The sequence below is a fragment of the Triticum urartu genome, unplaced genomic scaffold (assembly GCF_003073215.2).
Source record: "Triticum urartu cultivar G1812 unplaced genomic scaffold, Tu2.1 TuUngrouped_contig_4803, whole genome shotgun sequence".
NCBI lineage: Eukaryota > Viridiplantae > Streptophyta > Magnoliopsida > Poales > Poaceae > Triticum > Triticum urartu.
In genome coordinates, this window is record NW_024115423.1 from 22,402 (window position 1) to 45,020 (window position 22,619).

Here is a 22,619-nt window from a genome sequence, read left to right on the forward strand (position 1 = left end):
ATTCATCTTCTCTGAACGTGTTTAGAGGGAGACATGTACTTGTCCGAACATGCAACTGTCCAAACATGTTCTCAAGGAACAAAAAAATAATGTCCAAGGACAAATAATTCCGAACTGATGGACTTGATGTCTCTCTGCAAGCACGAGTTCAGATTGATAGAGTTGATGCATACAAACTTGATGTAACAGAAAACTGATTAGCCTAGTATAGGAACTCGACCACGTCTGTTTGTATGCACGAGCTCACCTGGATGATTTTATAAACTAAATTTCAGCACAAATCAATTGTTTCCTCGTGACTAAATTTATAGAGCTTTTCTTAATAATACGTACGTACATTATAGAGAGAGCTGAAAGCTGCCAAGGTACTGTGTTTTGTTTTCAGATTCAACTTCAACATGAGGAGCATTGACCGACCGACCGACTGACTGATTCATATACAGCAACACAAAAGCGAAATAAAACCGGCAGAAACAAACAAGCTGCCTAGATATCATCACTTTCTCCAACAAACGTTGTCATCCATCCTCCACTAAGATAGATCATAGATAGATGTCCGGGATTAGCATGCGTGAATGAAATCAACAGCAGCCGCTCGCCGCAGCATCAGCCTCTGGCGCCTTCTGCTTGAAGATGTTCTTCTTCGCCCCAGAGGATGCATCCGCCAACAGGCTCGGCGTGTCCAATATCTGCACCATCGTGCGGGCAACATTCATGTCAGTTTCAACACATGGGAAAGAAAAACTCCATTCAATACAGAAAATTTATACTGAATCATCTGCACTAGTAAATATTTCTATTCTATCTGTGAGAGTGTTCCACGTGTAAGTAACAAGACCGACCAACAAGAGCTAATTTATACCGGTCCTTTTCTAGACACATAAACAGAACAAGCAGCATTCCACTAGTGTGCACGGACACGCCTTGATGCATGAATAGCCGTTTGAAGGGCAGTTTCACAGTAGTACAACCATGCCAGATACAGAAGGAATCGAGAGCTGGAAGTCACAACATCATGTATACATACCTTGAGCACAAGCTCCTCAAAGCACTGCTCCACGTTCACTTTGGTTTTCGCACTGCATTCCAGAAATAAACACCCATACTCCCTGGCAAAGTCAATGCCTTCCTTCTTGGTGACAGCCCTCTCACTTTCCTGCCAAACCAAGCATTATCCACATTCAGCTCTGCTCTCAAGTCAACTCTAAACACAGACAGGAAAAAAAACATCCACCCGAGAAACCTACTATGCAGCATGCCTCGACACAAATACAGATAAGTGACATAAGAATGTAGAGGTGTGGACAGAAGCGGTACCTTGTCCACTTTGTTTCCGACAAGCATCTTTATACAGTCCTGGTTGGTCGAATACAGGTCAATTTCCTTGGCCCATATGTCAGAGAGATTGGTGAATGTTTCTCGGCGAGTAACATCGTACACTGGAAAACAGACGAGACGTTCATTAAGTGGCATTTCTCCAAATTAGACAGCTCGTTAGAACCCAGCAAGGAACACACAAATAAAAGAAACAGCAACAAAAAAAAAGGCTTTGCGACCCCATGTAGTGAAAAACTGTTGTACCCTCCTTGTATGAGGATCTCAAAAGTTGCAACAAGCCTGAAAGGATGCTCTATAGATGCAGTAATTTTCTGTCACGAAAGTCTTAATCATCTATAACTGAATCTTAAGCTGATGTGTAGTTTTGATAATACTGTATAAGGCAATTGACAGAGTAGTTTGGTTGCAAAACTAGGCTATTTAATGTGCCATCAAGTTGCATGAATATACATACATAGGACGGGGAGAAGAAAGGAAGGAGTATGAGACGGTAAACATATTACCCATGATGATCCCTTGTGCCCCTCTGTAGTAAGAGCTGGTCAAGGTCCTAAACCGTTCCTGTCCAGCTGCACAAGAGGCACACGGCATCAGCAGCTAAATCATGAGAACTCAAAAGGGTAAACTGGGGCATCTAAGAAAACGAGAAAAAAACTGAATCGCATTGCACACATAATCTACTCGGAAACAAAAGAAAGGGGAAATTCTACAAAAGTATCAGGCGGTCAAAATTGTCATGTGTTAGATGTGACATAACACTAAAAGCTTGGAACCAGGGACTATTCTTCCTTGCTCTACTTTGTTTAGAGGATAACATCCTAGATGACCCTCCACCCCAATGCAATGCAATGAAATAATTTTACTGAGGAGTGAGGGCAGGGGAGGACAGGACAGGACAGGACAATTTTACAGTATACTAGAATTAAAAAAGCAAGCAGAGAGTAGTGAAGAGATTGGAGAAACAGAGTATATGTAGTGTAGTTTCACATGACATGACATGCGAGCGGAGTGGAGTGGGCCTAAGCAATCGGAGACGGTTCAATGTAAGAAACTAGTGGAGATGGGAGTAGGGTACCGGTGTCCCAGACGGCGAGCTTGAGCTTCTTGCCGGCAATGTTAACCATCTTCACCTTGAAGTCCACGCCTGCAATTGCAATTGCATCTCATCTCATCTCATCAGGGATCCAATTAGGGATTCCATGGGTTTGATTGGATTGGATTGGATTCGATTCGATTTGATTAGATGGGGGAAAGAAAGAAAGAAATTAGGGATGTGCGTACCGATGGTTGGGGATAGGTCCTCGAATGAGTCGGATGTGAATCGGAGGAGGAGACTGCTCTTGCCGACGCCGGAGTCGCCGATGAGGAGGAGCTTGAACAGGTAATCGAAGTCCGGCTGCGCCTGCGCCTGAGAGGACGACGCCGTCGACGAGAGGGGCCAAGGCCCGAACTGCAAAAATATATGCGGTGGTTATCTTCTCAGAAGAAAAAGATGACATATCTGTACTATTAAAGTATTTCGGGTCACTTACGACTCGCGGGAGAATTGATCCTCCCGCGGACTTTGTGCGGCAACGGCGTCCCTCAAGGTATGACCCTCTGTGGGAGATTTCTTCTCTCGTTTGGAAGCTTCGGCTTCCGAATCCTCGGGCGCAGTCTTTTTCCTCTTCTGGTTGTCTTCCTTCATGGAGACGCTCGCTCCCTCGGCTAGAATGGGCAGCGTTGGGGGCCCGCGTCCGCCCGCATTATCCTCCACAGTATCTTCCTTCAAGAGCTCCGGGCAAGGTGCGGTCTGGAGCATCTTTTCCAATACCGGATTTTCCAAATCCTCAGGGAGGGGGGCCGAACACCGAATCAACTTCGCCTTTATTAGCCAGTCCTGGTCAAAAAGCGAACTCTCAGAAATAACTTCGTAACAAAGGAGAGATAGTATGTCCACCCACATATCAAATTATCAAAGTACCAAACGCGAATCATATGAGCGTGATGAAAACTAGCTTGACGATAATTCCCTGTGTCCTCGGGAGTGATTTCCTTTATATAAGAGTTTGTCCAGACTTGTCCTTTGCTACAAAAAGGATTGGGCCATCTTGTTGCACCTTATTTACTTTGATTACATGTTACCTATTACAAATTACCTTATCACAAAACTATCTGTTACCGATAATTTTAGTGCTTGCAGAGAATACCTTACTGAAAATTGCTTATCATTTCCTTCTGCTCCTCATTGGGTTCGACACTCTTACTTATCGAAAGGACTACGATAGATCCCCCATACTTGTGAGTCATTAGTTTCTTAATGGTGGAATCTGCAAGGTGCAAATTTAAAGAACAATCATCAAATTCGCGGAAACCTAACACATCACACAAAGTTTTGGGAATCGTGGAAACACTAACACCCAAATCACACAAAGCATAGCATTCATAATATTTAATCTTAATTTTAATAGTAGGTTCTCACTCATCATAAAGTTTTCTAGGGATAGAAACTTCTAGTTCAAGATTTTCTTCATAAGATTGCATTAAAGCATCAACAATATGTTTAGTAAAAGCTTTATTTTGATCATAAGCATGAGGAGAATTTAACACGGATTGCAACAAAGAAATGCAATCTATCAAAGAACAATTATCATAATTAAATTCCTTGAAATCTAAAATACTGGGTTCATCGCTAAGTAAAGTTTTGACCTCTCCAATCCCACTTTTATTATCAAGATCTAAAAACTCTGAATCATTGGAACACCTTTTAACTAAAGTTGACTCATCTCCAGTCTCATCTTTATCAAGATTCATATTGAAAAGCAAAGATTTAATATGAGACACATCAATCACTTTTAGATCTTCATCATTATTATCATGTAGATCCTCGAGTTTAGCGGCCATCTTATTAACTAAGGTGGCTTGCTTATCCGAAATTTGACCTACTAAATTTTCAAGATGAGCAAACCGAGATTTCAAGCCATAAAATTCTTTAGACATATCATCGAACTCTTTATTCATGTACTCCATAATTTTTTTGTTCTTTAAGCTCGTTTTTGAAGAAATTATTATACTCAAATTGCAAAGACATAAAGCTTCTAACGTTGTTCTCCATTTCTTTCAACCTTCTAAGGTGAGGATCAACGCTTTTAGGCAAGACCATCAGGGCAAACAGGCACACAAGAGGCAAGCGAAAAGAGGCGAACAGAAAAGGGCGAATAAAACGACAAGGGTGAAGTGGGGGATAGGAAAACGAGAGGAAAATGCCAAATAATGTAATGCGAGGGAGAAGAGTTTATGATGGGTACTTGGTATGTCTTGACTTGAGCGTAGATCTCCTCGGCAACAGCGCCAGAAATCCTTCTTGCTACATCTTGAGCATGCGTTGGTTTTCCCTTGAAGAGGAAAGGGTGATGCAACAAAGTAGCGTAGGTATTTCCCTCAGGTTTTGAGAACCAAGGTATCAATCCAGTAGGAGATAACACGCAGGTCACCTAGTACCTGCACAAACAATCAAGAACCTCGCAACCAACGCGATAAAGGGGTTGTCAATCCCTTCATGGTCACTTGCGAAAGTGAGATATGATAAAGGTAGTAAGGTAAATATCTTTGATATTTTTGTTGTATAGATAACAAAATAGTAACAAGATGCGATGTAAATAAAAGAGATGCAATATAATAGGAAAGAGACCCGGGGGCCATAGGTTTCACTAGTGGCTTCTCTCATGATAACAAGTATTGCGGTGGGTGAACAAATTACTGCCGAGCAATTGATAAAAGAGCACATAGTTATGAGAATACCTATGCAATGATTATAAAATATAGGCATCACGTCCGTGTTAAGTAGACCGAAACGATTCTGCATCTACTACTATTACTCCACACATCGATCGCTATCCAGCATGCATCTAGAGTATTAAGTTCATAAGAACAGAGTAACGCTTTAGGCAAGATGACATGATGTAGAGGGATAAACTCAAGCAATATGATATAACCCCCATATTTTTATCCTTGATGGCAACAATACAATACGTGCATTGTTGCCCCTATTGTCACTGGGAAAGTACACCGCAAGATTGAACCCAAAGCTAAGCACTTCTCCCATTGCAAGAAAGATCAATCTAGTAGGCCAAACTAAACCGACAATTCGAAGAGACTTGCAAAGATATCAAATCATGCATATACGAATCCAGAGAAGAACCAAATATTGTTCACAATTAAAATTGATCATAAATCCACAATACATCGGATCTCGGCAAACACACCGCAAAAAGTATTACATTGAATAGATCTCCAAGAACATCGAGGAGAACTTTGTATTGAGAACTAAAGAAAGAGAAGAAGCCATCTAGCTAATAACTATGGACCCGAAGGTCTGTGGTAAACTACTCACACATCATCGGAGAGGCTATGTTGTTGATGTAGAAGCCCTCCGTGATCGAATCCCCCTCTGGCAGATCACCGGAAAAGGCCCCAGATGGGATCTAACGGGTACGGAAGGTTGCGGTGGTGGAAAAGTGGTTTCGTGCCCCCCCGATGTTTTTAGGGTATAAGAATATATGTAGGTGGAAGAAGTGCGTCGGTGGAGCTCCGTGGGGCCCACGAGGGTGGGGGGCGCGCCTACCCCCCTGGGCGCGCCCTCCTGCCTCGTGGAAGCTTCGCGGAGTTCCAGACTTCCACTCCAAGTCTCATGGTTTGCGTTTGTTCCAAGAAAGATCCCCGCGAAGGTTCCGTTTTATTTGGATTTCGTTTGATATTCCTTTTCTATGAAACACTAAAATAAGCAAAAAAACAGAAATTGGCACTGGGCCTCCAATTAATAGGTTAGTCCCCAAAATAATATAAAAGTGCATATTAAAGCCCATTAAACATCCAAAACAGATAATGTAATAGCATGAAACAATAAAAAATTATAGATACGTTGGAGACGTATCATGTGCGTGGTCGCAGCTTCGTCTCCGGCGGCGACGACCTCCTTGGCCTCCCACCACGCCTTCTCCGCCTCCCGGAGACGCTTGAGCACGGGGGAGAAGATGCGGTTGAGGCGATTGAAATTCTCCCACGCCCAAGTGTCGGTGCTGCGGGAGTGGGCGCCGCGGGTCCGTGCCTGCTCCCTCCGTCGTTCGTCCACCGGCGGGCAGAGGAAGGAGCTCCCGTCCTTCGCATCATTTGCGTCGCTTGTGGGACGGGTCACCGCCGAGCCTTCCGAACCCCTCACAGCCACCACGCCCGGCACCCGTTGACGCCATCTCTAGCAACTGTCGATGGTTAAACGCGGCGCAAATCACAGCTAGAGGTTTTGTCGAAGTAGGGGAATCGCGGTGGAGGCGGATGGTAGAAAAGCAGGATGTGAACCCTGAATCGTTCCAGATCCGGTATAATATACCGAAACCGCGGGCGGTTTGTGTGCCTCCCACAAATAATTTACGGGCCGGGTTTCTTTTTTAGCGGACCTGCTCGAGCCGTCTTTTTGGGCCATCTCATAAAACTGCCGGAAAAATGCACTTCACCATAGTTATACAAGATCTGCTAGAGATGCTCTTACCTCGCAAACGCTAAGCCATCTTGGCTGTTGAACCAAGCAGCGGCTGTGGTCTGACGGCAGAGAAAACCGTAGGGAACCGTCTACCGGCTACCGGCTCGCGGCAGGAACAACACCCCCGTCACCCGCTCGGCACCGGAGGCACGCGGCCGCCGCGCAGTTCGCCGGTGAAAAGGTACGCCCTCTCCCCTTCCCTCCTCCTCGCCCGTTCGATCTCCGTGTTTACTCGAACCTTCCAACACTTTGACCGCTGGGAATCGTGTAGTTGCGCCCTAGCTACGAGCTCCAGGCGCTCAAAGACGCGCAGGCATCCTACAGAGGCGGTTTTGGGCTCTAATATCTGATTATTGCGTTTGGTATCGTCATCATATAATTAGGTGTGGTGACAAGCCTAACAGCCCTGTTGATTTTCTCTGCATCTTCGTGAAATTTGGGTGTTAGGGTTTATGTTTTGGGACAGATTAATAGTAACTTAGACGTGGTGATATCGGCGCAGGTGCGGTTTCTGTTCATAGGTTTCAATGTGCACGGATAAAAAGTAAATCAAAGATGTAAAGAAATTATGCAGTGAAGCAAGCTTGCAATAGGCCTGACAGTGTCAGTACATGAACTGAACACCCTCTAATTGTATACTCCTACATTTACATTAGGATTGTATGGGTCCATAGAAACACATGAGTTCGATTTCAATACCAAATGGCAATTGCTGTGAAGCTAATTGTGTGCTGATGTTGCTACACTGATTGCATTGTGTTGCAGATCTGTTTAGCGAACTTAAGCTGGTGGAGATTTGGGAAGTCACGCATCAACTTTACCTGCTGCGTACCGATGAACAACTCTCAGAGTCAGCCATTACCTCCTGGTGTTGGAGCATGGCAGCCACCACCTCCAAATCCTCCTCCACAATTTCAGCATCCTCCACAATTTCAACCTACCCCACGCCCACATGCTTATCCAGCACCATATGATACCAGACCTAATGGTGGTAACAATCAAAATGGAGCAAACATGTACTATGCAACACAACATTTTCATCCTAGTCCACATCCACATGCTTATCCAACACCATACGACACCAGACCCAATAATGGCAGCAATCAAAATACAGCAGGCCCCTTCTATGCTACACAGCCTAAAATGCCTTTTGCTCCCGCTCAAAGTACTCCTAGTGTTACCGCAGAAGCTGGGAATGGACAACCAGATCTCAATGGCCATCAGAGCGCTCATGTGGTTGCTAACCACAATGGAAGTGCGGCAAACATCGAATCTGCTGTGCAAGAGGCTGTTCTTCACGAACAGGTATTCATATATCCTCCAGAAAAACTAGACTGTACCTGCACTTACGTTTCTGTTTTTAACTGGCTGTTTGGCTGTCTATATGATAACCAGGACATTGAGACGCAGCAAGTAATACAAAATCAAAGGTTTGTTTCTCCACCGTTTCCTTCTGTGCTGCTTGTCCGCCGCTGCTTGACGAAGCTGTTTTCTGTGCACATTTTCATTTAGGCAAGCAAAATCAACAAACGACCCTGCAGAATATGGGGAGGACATACTTTCGAGCCGGCGCGACCCTAATGCACTGAAGGTGAGTAATTTATAATCCTTTTTTTGTGTCATTTTCTCCTAAATTTGGTCTTCATTGAAATTTGAATTTCTTTAGTTAGTTCAGCTTTGTTATCTTGATTATTTAGGAACACTTGCTGAAGATGACGGTTGACCATCGTGCAGAGATGGCAAATAAAAGGGGAAAGTCACTTCATCCAGATAATGGTCATTATTCTTCCATATTAATACTCTATTTGTCTATTTTTATTCTCCTCTTCTTTTCAGTTTCACACTTCTAAAGTGTGTAAGTACCTCTTTAATCCAGTGATTAGTATTTTTAATTCTATCGAGAATTAGTCTCAGTTTTATTTTGTGTTAACATTTTGGTGTCATTTCCTTATGTTACGTACCTGTTCTGTATAACATATTGTTGGTTACATTGTCAAAGTGAGGCAGCTCTTTGCTAAAGCTGATGATTAAGCATGCTCACAGGCAATGTTGAGATTGGCAATGGCTATGGTGTACCAGGAGGTGGTGCTTATTATGCTGGAAATTTGTCAAGTGCTCAAATGAGTATGCCACCTCTTTCTAAGTTACTCACTGTTTAGTGGTATTACATGCCTCTTTTCTCTATATTACCTGCTTCTTTCAACTATGCCAAATAATGTTTTTTTTCCTTTAGATAAACCAAAAGATGATGCTGAGAAAGCAGAAGGTGATGACGGTCTCCCCGAGTTTCTGAAGCAGAGGTTAAAAGCAAGGGGAATTCTTAAAGACAAGGAAGCAAATGATAACATCATGGCTAAACAAAATGTAACTTACAATCGTAACTTTTTCTTTATGTTACATTTACTTTCCTTCTCTTTCTGGTAGAAAGGATGCATGGATGTTACAAACTGAATGCTGTCAGATGGAAAAACCTCGAACTAGTACTAGCACCATCTTAGTATTATTCAATTATATAGACAGAAAACAATTGATGTCATGTTGGGTCTGTGTGCACGAGTCACTTAGATGGAGAGAAAATGTAAAGACATAGAAATACCAAAGTTATGTGGCAAATAAAAATATTCTGACTACACTGCCACCTATAAATGAATTCAAAAAATTTATTGGAAATTTGCTATTTTGTACCAACAGTGATATTTTTCTCTTATTGGTCTATTGAAACACATAAAAACTTGCCTTCTGTCTTTGGTATTAAGCAGTATAAACTTCTCTTCTGAGAATCCAAATGCACAAGTTGATCCTTATCTCATGCATTCACTTTGTGCTTGTACCACTGATTCCAGGCAAATTCTCAAGAAGGCCACAACAAATCTGCCCAAGATTTGCCTCCTGGTTGGGTGAGTATATGCTAATCTTTTCTTGTACATACATGTTCCTGTGAGGTGGTTAATAATTTTTCTAGCTGATGCACATAGCCTCCCTAATTTTCTCGGTCAATTTACAGTACATTTGTTATTTAACAAACGTGTATCTGGAGACATCAGTTTATTACTTCTCATTTGCTAACCTCGACATGCAAGTATATGTGGTATCTTTCAACAGCTGTGCTGTATATTTGCTATATCTATGGTGAGTTGATAGTAGCAACAGTTCTTTCCCCTGCATTAACTTATTTTATTTTAGGCCGAGACGAAGGATCCAACGACTGGTGCTTCTTATTTCTACAACCAAAGCACCGGAGTAACCCAATGGGATCGTCCCGGTGGTACCGTGAATACCGTGCAGCATCAAGCTGCTCCATCATTGCCAGAAAATTGGGAGGAGGCACTTGACAAATCAACAGGTGTTGTATTATTATTATTATTATTGTATTAACCACTCCCTCCGTTCCAAAATACTTGTCGTAGTTTTAGTTCAACATATTTGTTAGAATGAAATATGTCACTGTTTTGTCTCTGAACTCTTGGAATATTCCAAAACAAATCTTCTGCTATTCCAAGGACGAAAACAAGTTAAGACACAAATTTTATAAATTTCAAGCTGACTTGTTACATATAATATGCAGCTTAAGTAAAATTCAACCGTCATTTGGCCAGAGAAACACCTGTGGCTTAAATCATGCTCGTCAACAATATATGATGCTATTTGAATAACTTTTCCTTTTCATATGAATACACAGTATGATATTATAAGTTGTCATGTCATGAAAATAATTTTGTGACAGATCTATTACTGCCATTTTGATAGATGTGTTAGTAGTCAAAGTTAGAGAAGTTTGTCTATGTGCTTTCTAAAACCCCACATATTTCTCAACGGAAGGAGTACTTTCTTGGTGACACATTGATATGGTTTGTGCATTATTTTAGGCCAGAAATACTACTATAACACAAAGACACAGGCAACACAGTGGGAGCCACCTACTTCTGTGAACCCAGTTATTGTGCCACAAGCATCCACCGTTGTTGCAGTTCAGCCGACCACTCAAAATACTGATCTTTGGAACCCTCACATACAAAGATGTTCAGGCTGTGGTGGCTGGGGAGTCGGTCTTGTCCAGCCGTGGGGATATTGCAATCACTGCACAAGGTACTCTGCTGATAATCTAATCTTGTAAGGTAGAGTAAATATCCTGAAGTTCTTGTGGGAGTTATCTCTATCGTGTGGATGGCATGATCTTATCTGAAAGCACACATACTTTGGATTCATATGCATTTTCAAACTAATAGCTATATCATCGCAGATGCACTTGTAATCAAACATCAGATCTGACTTATGTCTGTTTTCTGTGTATATTTTGACGGCGACTATGGCGAGCAAAAGCCAAGCCTGAACCAATTTTCATTTTCAGATGATACAACACAACGGCTACATAATTTCCATTTTCTGTGTATATATTATAGTATAACAACCAATACACTTGCCAAATGTAACAAATAAACAATTTAAGAAATCTAGCTAATGTTGGCTTGTGATTCATGTTGCAGGGTTCAAAATCTGCCTTTTCAACAGTATCCGTCTTACTCGAACAATATCGTGCCCTCAAGTTGTACCAATGTTCCCAAAAGTCAAGGAAACATCGCAGCTAAGGACAGGTAAATGAGATTTGCATTTGACACATCAAATGGTAGCCTAATCGGTTATGCTTCTAGTTTATACTGCTAACCTATTTCCACCCATCATATACTTGAGCACACAAGCATCATATTATTTACTGAGTGTCATATATGTGCAGATCAAATTCAAAACCCCCTTCAGGTAAAGCAAACAAAAAAGATAACCGAAAAAGAGGTCGTGCTGAGGAGGATGAGCTTGACCCAATGGATCCAAGCTCTTACTCAGATGCTCCACGGGGTGGCTGGTACATGATCTCTCTCTTCCTGGAAGCTTATTATTTCAGTTAAATTTATAATCTTCCTGGCAGTTGTGGTTACTAGTTGCGATGTGCTTCAGTCTAGCTTGGCCAATCAAGGAAAAATGCAGGTATATATTAAGTTAACTGTCCCTGGACTAACAACTTAATCCTCTTTCTTTGTCAGGGTTGTTGGCCTGAAGGGTGTACAGCCGCGAGCAGCGGATACAACTGCATCTGTACGTCATCTGATTTGCAACTTCCCTCTATCTAGTCTTGACTATACTTGTGTACCCTCTGACTTCATTTAAATGTTAAGTATTTATTTCGGTGCATAGACACCCGATGTAGCATAACATACTGTTTTTCTGGGAGCAAACCTTACCGCCTGCTCCACCTTCATCGTGCCAAATGATGTAGGACTGCCAAATGAAATGATCTAGGACGTCTTATGTGAGATGTTAGAATCAGGCTTCCATGTAGCATGGTTACTTGAGCCAAGGAAACTGGGTAGCGCTTGTTAATTACTGTTAGTTTGTACTTCAGTGCACAGTTCCCATGTCTCTTGATCTGTTAAGTCATCGCACATGGGATCTCCCTAAAGAACCACAATGCATGTGATTCCAGATATAGATCAGCCGCTAATAATATAGTATCCCCTACTGAGAATAACGAGTCTTCTTTCTACGCTTTGATTAACAGGGACCTCTGTTCCAACAAAGACCGTATCCCTCACCCGGCGCCGTGTTGAGGAAAAATGCGGAGGCGGCATCTGGCGGCGGCAAGAAACGTGGCGGTATGTCTGCGATCAGCAAAAGAGGGGATGGCAGTGATGGGCTCGGGGAAGCGGATTAAGCATCTCAGCGAGGTCTCTCCGCAACCAGTATACCCCGGTGGCTTTCGCTCCTTTTGGAAGTTGTTGAAACATTGGCCGATCGGTAGCTTACTAGCTAGAAAGACAAGCAAATTATCAGCTGTAAATTATTACCTGTAGCAAGTCAAGTGCCGGAGGCGAGGCTAGTGCAGTGTGAGGTCACCTGAGGGTTTTGCGCCTTATCAGCCGATAAAACTAATATCATGAGGGAGCTCACTGCTGGACAGGCTACTGCACTGTGAACTCAGTAGCTCACTATGGTTGTTGCCTACAAATAGTGTCCATGGTATGGCATGCTTGAGTTCTGCGAGTTTTGTACTGGAAACTGTAAGATGATTTTTTTTTGGTCATGCAAATGTTATTATTTACTGAAACTATTGTACTGTTGAATTAGGGCATGTACAATGGTGGCATATGGATACATATGCCTCATGATAAAAAAGTAATTTGAAGCATATGTGTTGATTTTTCTCCCCAATGCAAGCTACTACTAGTGACCTCATCAAAAAAAATGGAAAGTGACTCTCACTACACGTGCATCCCTCCTCTCCATTTTAAGTTTTTCAACTTTATGCACTGGACCACATTTTTTGTCTCTAAGCACCCTCCTGATGAAGAGGATCCCGCTTCCCCATCCGAACCTGTTTTTTCTGTTATCCGATCCTACATGGCATGAGAGGCATCACCCTGAGGCTATGCATTGGCCATGCCCTAAGGGTGTTCATTCGTGAATAATACAATGACCAGAGCTGTTTGCTGCCACTTGGCCACTTTATCCCCTTTCTCTCCATCACAAGTAACTTTCTGGCTTGCCTGGCTTCCTCTTGGCAGCCCTATGTTCTATGTCTTTTGTTTTACATGCTTTATGTGATATATGATTGATTATACACTTTTGTTATCTACCCCCCCCCCCCCCCCCCCATACCCGCCCCTTGACAGTACTCCTCCTCACCGCCGGTGCTTCACCCTCCGCGACACGAGTACCAACTGCACGCTTGTCACATGTACAATCATAAAAGCCCCCTCCTTGCACACACTAAGTGCCAACTGCACCCTTGCCATATGTGCAATTATTAAACACATTTCTACTAGTTCACAAATTTCTCCATCCAAAAATGATTTCTTTTTGCAAACCGGTGCACAATAGATGAATAGAACAAGGCCTCCCTTGGAGAAAGCAAAACAACCCAGGCAAAAAAACAAAACAAAAAAGAAAGGCAAAGAAGAAAGAAAACCAGGCCGATCCCCTTCTACCCCGAGACGAAACCCACCTCCCCCCTGCCCCCGCCCGATCCAGATCTCACACCGATGGGGTCGCAGGGCGGGTGGGGGCAGTCGAAGGAGTTCCTGGACCTGGTCAAGTCCATCGGCGAGGCGCGCTCCAAGGCGGAGGAGGACCGCATCATCTCCCGCGAGCTCGACCACCTCAAGCGCCGCCTCGCCGACCCCGACGTGCCGCGCCGCAAGATGAAGGAGCTCCTCCTCCGCCTCGTCTACGCCGAGATGCTCGGCCACGACGCCTCCTTCGGCCACATCCACGCCGTCAAGATGACCCACGACGAGTCCCTCCCGCTCAAGCGCACCGGCTACCTCGCCGTCGCGCTCTTCATCGACGAGCGCCACGACCTCGTCATCCTCGTCGTCAACACCATCCAGAAGGACCTCAGGTCCGACAACTACCTCGTCGTCTGCGCCGCGCTCACCGCCGCCAGCCGCCTCATCGGGGAGGAGGCCATCCCCGCCGTGCTGCCCCAGGTCGTCGATCTTCTCGCGCACCCCAAGGAGGCCGTCAGGAAGAAGGCCGTCATGGCGCTCCACCGCTTCTACCAGCGATCCCCTTCCTCCGTTTCCCACCTCGTCTCCAACTTCCGCAAGGTCCCCCCAAACATTTTACCTCATGTTCAAATTAGAATTTCTTTCCCCAACTACAATAGAAGTAGAATAATTTGTCCCTCTCATGCCGTAGCTTATTATCCCAGAGGCGCATGGGGTACTGTTATTTTATCGTGCTCAAAGGAACATGCGCTACTGTTAATCGTGCTAAAGTTTCATGTTTTGTATATGTTCAATTTATATTTTGAGTTGCAGCAACTAGCTATTGCCATTGCATCTATTGAGCTTGAACTGGACGTTAAATGTGAGTTCTACACACCTTAGGTCTTTCATGTCTCGTGTTGCAATTCTGGTGCAAAGATGTGGGTTCATTAAGCCTGAATATGCACCTTTTGTATCTGTTCAATGCAATTTACCGTTTATATTTAATGTAGGATAGAGCAATTTTTTTGATCTCAGACCATGACATAGAGGGAGCTCTGATAAGCAACCAGAGTGCTTCGTTGGGATTTTTAGGAACTCTTAGCAGATGTAAATGCGTTATTATTTATGAGATGGGTTTTGAGTAGTGGTGCTTATTGTTTTGCAGAGACTCTGTGATAATGATCCTGGGGTGATGGGTGCAACTCTGTGCCCACTCTATGACCTGATTTTGGAAGATCCAAACGCGTACAAGGACTTAGTTGTTAGTTTTGTTAACATCCTCAAACAAGTTGCAGAGAGGAGGCTTCCAACTTCCTACGATTACCATCAAATGCCCGCACCATTTATTCAGGTCTGTGAGCTTTACTTTTTACTTGGTCGATGTGTTCAGTGATGCTAGGTTAATAGGTAGGTTCTGATTTGGGGTTCTTTAATTGGCACCATCGTATTTCCTCTGATTTTTCTGTTGCTATTTTCAGATAAAACTATTGAAAATACTTGCTGTGCTGGGTAGCGGTGACAAGTCAGCGAGTGGTCATATGTACACTGTCTTGGGTGACATATTCAGGAAGGGTGACACAGCGAGCAACATTGGCAATGCGATATTGTATGAATGCATATGCTGTGTATCATGCATTTTCCCAAACTCTAAGATGCTAGACGCTGCTGCTGAAACAACATCGAAATTTTTGAAGGTCTTGACATTTTTTAGGGAAAAATAAATACTTTCATGATACTATGATTGTTACCTCACTAAGCTAACGCTTGCTTGCCCCAATCCTGTTTGCAGAGTGATAGCCATAATCTGAAGTACATGGGCATTGATGCTCTTGGAAGACTAATAAAAATAAATCCTGATATTGCAGAACAGCACCAACTGGCTGTTATTGATTGCTTAGAGGTGAGGAATGTGAAAACTTATCATCTTAAGAATATATTTCAATTAATAGGCTGTCTATTATGCTGATGCCATCCATATCAAATATATTTGTTGCTTGGTGCAATAAAATTAATGTAAAATCCTTCATTAAAATCATGTTCCGGCTGCTGAACTTAATTTTGTTGGAAATGGTGACATGCTGTTCATTTTCATGTTCCCTTGTATCAACTCTAGGAGGAAGTAATTATAGTGAGGTAAAAGCTATATCAAATTGTTTGATTCAATGTGCTTACCAGTTACCACTCTACCTAGTTTATTTGCCATTATGTCATATCCATTTCAGTTATTATCCGTGGTCTTGTTCGATGCATGTAATTGCATCAGCATTTCTGTTTTTGTATTTTCTCATTAGTATTCCGATTTCTCACCCGTTAGATGCTCTTATGAATAGGACCCTGATGACACTCTGAAGCGCAAGACCTTTGAGCTTCTTTATAAGATGACAAAATCAACTAATGTTGAAGTGATTGTTGATCGGATGATCGAGTATATGATCAGCATAACTGATCACCATTATAAGGCAGAAATTGCATCACGTTGTGTTGAGCTAGCAGAACAATTTGCGCCCAGCAATCAGTGGTTCATTCAGGTAATCTATGAGTATCTGTGTATTTCTTGTCAAGCACTTGATGTAATTTTCATGCGGTGGTTGCTTAATTTTTACTTTTTAGAAGGTCCATTAATTCCTTCTATTATTTTCCAGACCATGAACAAAGTCTTTGAGCATGCTGGGGACCTTGTCAACATTAGAGTTGCACACAATTTAATGCGGCTTATCGCTGAAGGATTTGGAGAGGAGGATGAAGGTGCTGATAGTCAATTGAGATCATCAGCTGTATGTACTCTCAACTATTCCTGTAACCCCTAGCAGCTGAGTTTGTTAATGCTAAACGTGATACTGCTAGTATGGGCAGTTTTAACTGTCATGATCAGCTAATGAGCTATATATCTTGGGATGGAAAAAGAATGTTCGCACTGAATTGGCCACATTGGGTGCTGGAGGGAAATTAAATGTTATTTATGCTTCAGTTGCTGCTATGTTGTTGTGCTTGATATTGTGGAGTATGCCAACAATACTCTAGGAGCCTCCTCAACTGGATGCACGATTCTTTGTTTTAGGATTTTCTCACTGCTTGATCAGTTATATAACTCTCTCCTTCTTTAACAGGTCAATTCCTATCTCCGGATTCTGGGGGAGCCAAAGCTTCCGTCCTCATTTTTGCAGGTAATTGATTGGTTTGTTTTTTCTTTCTATCCCAAGGTGAGTTTTGGGAGGTAATTTATATCGTTTCCCTTTACTTTCAGATCATATGCTGGGTTTTGGGGGAATACGGAACAGCAGATGGGAAGCATCCTGCTTCTTATATCATCGGGAAGTTATGTGATGTGGCAGAGGCCCACCCAACTGATGACACTGTCAGGGTATGCTCTTTTTTTGCCTAACACAGTTGTAGTTGCTTTGGTCAAGCTGAAATAGTACCTGTTATATTTGGTTGTAGTGTCCATTTACCATTCAGGAACAGTTTTTGCAATTTACAAAGTACTTCATGTTGTACATATCTGTTATAATCAAAACATTTACAGCATAGCTATTCAATACTCCCTCTGTTTTTATTTACTTTGCATATTTGCTGAATTCAAACTTTGTAAATTTTGACCAAGTGTGTATTGACATCTACAATTCCAAATCAATACTATTGGATTGATCATTGAACATATTTTCGTACCATATATTCGTTATTTTAATTTTTTCTTTTATTTTCTATAAACATAGTTAAACTTTATAAAGTCGGACTTAAGACAAAGCTAATATTCAGACTAAATCAAAACAGAGGGAGTATTACTAATACTATCGACTTTGATCAAGTACCAAGTTAAATATGTATTCCCTTTGAGTTTCACAAATATGCATGACCGTCAATTTTATATGCCATGATTGAAGCTGCTTCATCTAATCTAACCACATTATGGCATGCTTTATATTCAAGCAAGCTATTATTTCCACTTCCGTTGTTGTACAAATCTATGTTGTGTTGCTTATATACATATTTTTTACTTGACATGTGTTCTTTTCCGCTTCTTCAAGGGTTATGCAGTCTCGGCAATTTTGAAGATATTTGCATTTGAAATTGCTGTTGGAAGGAAGTCTGATATGTTGCCTGAGGTAAATGAAAATATGCACATTCTTTTAGCCTCATTTAAACATTTCTCGTCATTGGTTGTTGAATGTTTTTGAGCCAAATTATGGTTCAGACAAAAGCTTTGCATGTGCACTGAAAGAGATACATATTGTTTTCACAAGTATAACAATGGTTGGTAAGTTAGTAGAAACTGTGTTGCCTAGAGTTCTGTTATATTACATTGACATGCATATCCAAGGTTCATCCTTGGCGCATTTGCCTTTGTGGGCAGGCAGTTGTTCCGCTTTTCATTTATTATTAATTTGAGCATAGCACAGATTCTTGGTGAGATCATTTTGCAGTATGATGTTTGAGCACCAACAACTAAAAGAAAACTGAAGTATGGTCAGTTTGTCATCTATGTTGTCATAGTACAGTGCCTTTTTTGTGTAACTGTATGACAACCTTTTCCCTGAATTCTTTCTCGTGATGGTAACAGTATGGTTGTAAAGAAGTAAAACCACTGCTTGGTCTGGTACATGATTCAATGCTGAATGATGTAAAGGAAATAATTTCATGTGAGAAGAAAACATTGGAATGCATGTAATGTAAATATTGTCCACCTTTTAGCGAAGGCGCAGTAAAGAAATTGTCAACTTTGGTTCAGACTAAAGCTCTTCGATAAGTTAAAAGAACTCTTATTTGTAGGTTTGGTACCTTTATCTTGTTTGTATTTCTAATATTTTATAAATCTGTCCTATTGCTGTTTGCAGTTTCAGTCATTGGTAGATGAACTATCATCTTCACATTCAACAGACTTGCAGCAGCGTGCATATGAGGTACAAGCCTTACTAGGCTTGGACAAACAGGCTGTTGAAAGTGTGATGCCCATAGATGCAAGCTGTGAAGATATTGAGGTAATGTTATGCTTTTTTGTACTAAGCTTGGTACTTCGATTGTTCTGTTTATTTAATTAGGAAATGTTTGTTTTTAATAGTATAAAAAGCGACCTGATTTTAAGTTGTGTCCTGTGCACTATATTTTTGGGGCATCTGAAAGTTCGGATGGAGGACTCCTATGAAAACCCAAGGACAGTTGGGCAGCATAATTTGGGATATGTTGTGGCATATATTGGATGTTTTGACTGCAAGTAGGCGTAGATTTTTTAAACAAAGCTTTTTAAAGGGCTTGTGCTAAGAAGTTGCTAGAAGTTTATTCTGTTGACTAGTCAAACTAAAGTTTGATAAATTACATTATCCAATGGTTTTCTACTCACATTAGTCTCATCTTAATGAAGTACTTTGACAAGTTGCGAAACAGTGAAATATGTAAACATGATTCAACCAAACAAGATTACTGCAATTCACCAAAATGCCAAAAGAAGCCTTAGCCAAAAGATGAAGCAGACCATATAGCATCCAGAGTAAATAAAACTGCAACAAAATGTAATTAACCCAAATGTGGTCTTATTTTTTTTACCTAAGGTATCATGGAAACCAGGATAAACATGCTTTTGTTGTGAATTTGTTTACTTTAGTCTCAATGTAAACGACTCATTTGCAAGTGTTGGCATCGAAAAATAGATGCATTTATTGTGATTTAGCTTCTCTGCACAATGTTCTGAAATTATCTAATAATATAAATCTAAGAATATTAATTTATGTTGCAGGTCGATAAAAACCTCACATTTCTGAACAGTTATGTGCAGCAAGCCTTGGAAAATGGCGCGACACCTTACATTCCTGAAAGTGAACGCTCAGGCGTTGTAAGTGTTGGTAACTACAGAGCCCAAGACCAACATGAGACATCTGCTCATGCTCTTAGATTTGAAGCCTATGAGCTACCTAAACCTTCACTACCCACAGCAACCTCACAAAGTAGTGTTTCCCTGCCGACTACTGACCTTGTTCCAGTTCCAGAACCAAGTCACTATAGGGAAGACCATCATCAGGCAAGGTCCCAGCAATCAGGCAATGCAGTTTCTGGTGAATTTGGTGCCAAACTTCGTCTTGATGGGGTTCAAAAGAAATGGGGAAGGGAATCATATGCCTCCTCTTCTACACCTTCAAGCTCGACCTCTAGCCAACAAGCAGCCAATGGGGGTTCCAACTCTGACGGGGGAGGGTTGGTAACTTCACAGGCAAGGGAGTCCTCGTATGGTTCTAAGAGTCAGCAGCAGGGAACAGAAGTTTCAGCAGAAAAGCAACGGCTGGCTGCTTCACTTTTTGGTTCCTCAGCTGCTAAACCTAATCGCAAGGGACATGCTGGTCGGAAGGCAGCAAAAGAGAGTTCCTCGACTGAGAAAGTAACACCTCAGCCTGCTAAGGAGCAAGTAACCCCTGCTGCCCCACCACCAGATCTGTTGGATCTGGGTGAAGAGCCTGTTTCATCAAGTGCTCCATCCGCTGACCCCTTCTCACAGTTAGATGGGCTCCTTGGACCAGCATCAGCCTCTCCCGCGCTTTCTGGAACCTCAGCTCCCAGCGCTTCCAACACACCAGACCTTATGTCCATCTTCTCGGATGATGTACAAACTGGAGCCACCAGTGCATCCACAGAACCCGCACAAAAAGGAGCGACGGCGAAAAAGGGCCATAGCCTTCAAGATGCGTTGCAGAAGGACGCCACCGCCAGGCAGGTTGGCGTGACTCCGACAGGGAACAACCCAAATCTTTTCAAGGACCTTCTAGGCTAGAATATACCGCAGATTTGCAGTGTGCACAAGTTGGGGCAAAATGAGTCTGCCCCCAAGATGGTCTTGTCGGTGAAGGGCTGCTTGATCAGCACAGGAGCGAGCGGTGTATTTGGTTTTGAGTCGCAAGGCATGTCCTTTCCCCTCCTAGTTGGGCGCAGGTTGATGGGCAGACGTGTCTGCGGGGTAATTTTCCTGTTGCGTTTTTTCGCATGGCAAAATTTTCTTGTTGAGACTAGTGTGTGTGTACATGTGTTTATTACATGATGTGTAATTTGTACATGATGAGGCCAGAGGGTCCAGAAGCGTTGTTTTGTTTAGCTCAGAGAGGGAGGGGGGCGGCCTGTCGTGTCGAGTCGATGTTTGATATTCTACCCATATATTGGACATATACAGTAGACTGGACACTGGAAAGCTAAAATACTTTTGTGTTGTCAATTCCTTTTAGAACCGGACGGAATAAGATGTAAGTTTGCCATTGGCAAGAGACATGTTGTGGCCTCTTGTTGTGAAGTTTTTTATTCCCTTGTTGGGTTCATGCTAAAGCGCTGCCAATTTCGTCATGCATTTTTCAAACCTGGGTTGACTTTGGCTAGTTTGGTCTACGGAGTGTTGGTTGTAGAAATGAATCCTGACTGCATTTTTGTTGCATAAACGTGATGACGCTCGGTACTGTATTGATTGAAGCACGGCGATTGGGCTACAGGATGACAAGATAATAATGTAGATAACTAGTCAAGCAGATGCTGTATCAATTTTTTTCTTTTTATTGCACTTTGCATCCTTACAAGAATAAGCAATAGGTGCCTTCTCGTCATCAATCCAAACGGAACTAGGGTCTGTACTACTCATGCGTATCTAGATAAATCTAAAACAAAAAATATGGATCGAAGGGAGTAGCAGCACTTTTTGCTAATTCATGCGCTACACTGTTTGTTTCACGAGGCGTGTGCTCAAACAGCGCACGACCAAATCGCAAGCCATATGCCAGCAATCATCGAAAATCGTAAGCCATATTGTAGAAGAGAGAAAATATGTACAAGAGTTTTTACATTGTGCTAGTTGGTAGTCACAAGCTGACCCCAACCAAAGCCTCCACCCCACTCCTAATGCTACTCTACTACTCAGATATAGGTCGTCCTCCAAATGCTCCTGCCATAGCCCAAGTCGTCGAAGATCAAGTCCACAGTCTCCCGTTCATTTTTGATTTGGCACGATCCGAACACTCTCGCGTTCCTCTGTTTCCAAATGCTTTCTAGCTTCCGTCCACCATTAGAGATGAAGGAATAGGTGCCTTCTCGTCATCAATCCAAACGAAACTAGGGTCTGTACTAGTCGTGCGCATCTAGATAAATCTAAAACAAGAAATACGGATCGAAGGGTGTAGCAGCACTTTTTGGTAATTCATGCGCTACACTGTTTGTTTCACGAGGCGCGTGCTCAAACAGCACACAACCAAATCGCAAGCCATATGCCAGCAATCATCGAAAATTGCAGAAGCAAACACCATAAGATCTGCCTCCATTCTTCATTTTGCGATTTACCTCCATATTGTATGGATCAGTTTCAAGCCTGTTGCACCCCTTGGGGCATGGTCCGAGGCGCCTGTTTATTTTTACACTGGTATATCGGCTAATCAGCTTACAGGAAAAAGGCGTGCGTATACATGCAGGGCAGGCGCACGCACGTGAGGCTCTGGCAGCATCTCCGTGGAACTCCTGTAGCATATGCCTCTGTACATGTTGTACATGACGACGATGGGTTCGTCCGTTACCCGGCCGGCTGCCAGTGCCAGTCTACCCGGTCAGGTCAGTCAGCAGCAGCAGCAGGAGAGGAGGCAGTAGCAAGCGGCAGACCACGTGAGAGAGTGAGAGAGAGACCCGGCGGTACGTACCACGTACTGCATATCTGGACGAGCCCCGATCGATCATGGAAGCGACGGCACCAATCACGTACCGGAGTACTACGTTATCACTTGCATGATCTATCTATCCACCACGGCCCACACGACACATACGTGATCGACATCTCAAAT

At 42.7% G+C, this 22,619-nt stretch overlaps 3 protein-coding genes across 3 annotated transcripts; 2 read left to right on the forward strand and 1 right to left on the reverse strand.

The window, feature by feature from the left end:
• Positions 1-296: 296 nt before the first annotated feature.
• On the reverse strand, positions 297-3,025 carry LOC125528340 (ras-related protein RABC1-like). Its single transcript, XM_048692816.1, has 7 exons — positions 2,902-3,025; positions 2,620-2,808; positions 2,414-2,482; positions 1,842-1,907; positions 1,318-1,439; positions 1,028-1,156; positions 297-689 (listed from the first exon to the last, which is right to left on the reverse strand). The coding sequence occupies exons 1-7, from the start codon at positions 3,023-3,025 to the stop codon at positions 582-584; spliced, it is 807 nt and encodes a 268-aa protein (XP_048548773.1). The 3' UTR covers positions 297-581.
• A 3,955-nt stretch (positions 3,026-6,980) lies between these two features.
• Positions 6,981-13,031, forward strand: LOC125528341. Its single transcript, XM_048692817.1, has 14 exons — positions 6,981-7,034; positions 7,619-8,158; positions 8,249-8,283; positions 8,366-8,444; positions 8,551-8,629; positions 8,897-8,977; positions 9,087-9,217; positions 9,697-9,750; positions 10,037-10,196; positions 10,720-10,939; positions 11,338-11,445; positions 11,586-11,711; positions 11,890-11,941; positions 12,405-13,031. Exons 2-14 carry the CDS (start codon positions 7,688-7,690, stop codon positions 12,555-12,557), a joined length of 1,749 nt encoding a protein of 582 aa, XP_048548774.1. The 5' UTR covers positions 6,981-7,034; positions 7,619-7,687; the 3' UTR covers positions 12,558-13,031.
• An 848-nt stretch (positions 13,032-13,879) lies between these two features.
• On the forward strand, positions 13,880-21,105 carry LOC125528344 (AP-4 complex subunit epsilon-like). Its single transcript, XM_048692820.1, has 11 exons — positions 13,880-14,451; positions 14,999-15,184; positions 15,312-15,527; positions 15,623-15,733; positions 16,164-16,361; positions 16,476-16,607; positions 16,941-16,997; positions 17,078-17,194; positions 17,859-17,936; positions 18,666-18,809; positions 19,562-21,105. The coding sequence occupies exons 1-11, from the start codon at positions 13,885-13,887 to the stop codon at positions 20,585-20,587; spliced, it is 2,832 nt and encodes a 943-aa protein (XP_048548777.1). The 5' UTR covers positions 13,880-13,884; the 3' UTR covers positions 20,588-21,105.
• The last annotated feature ends 1,514 nt before the right edge of the window (positions 21,106-22,619 follow it).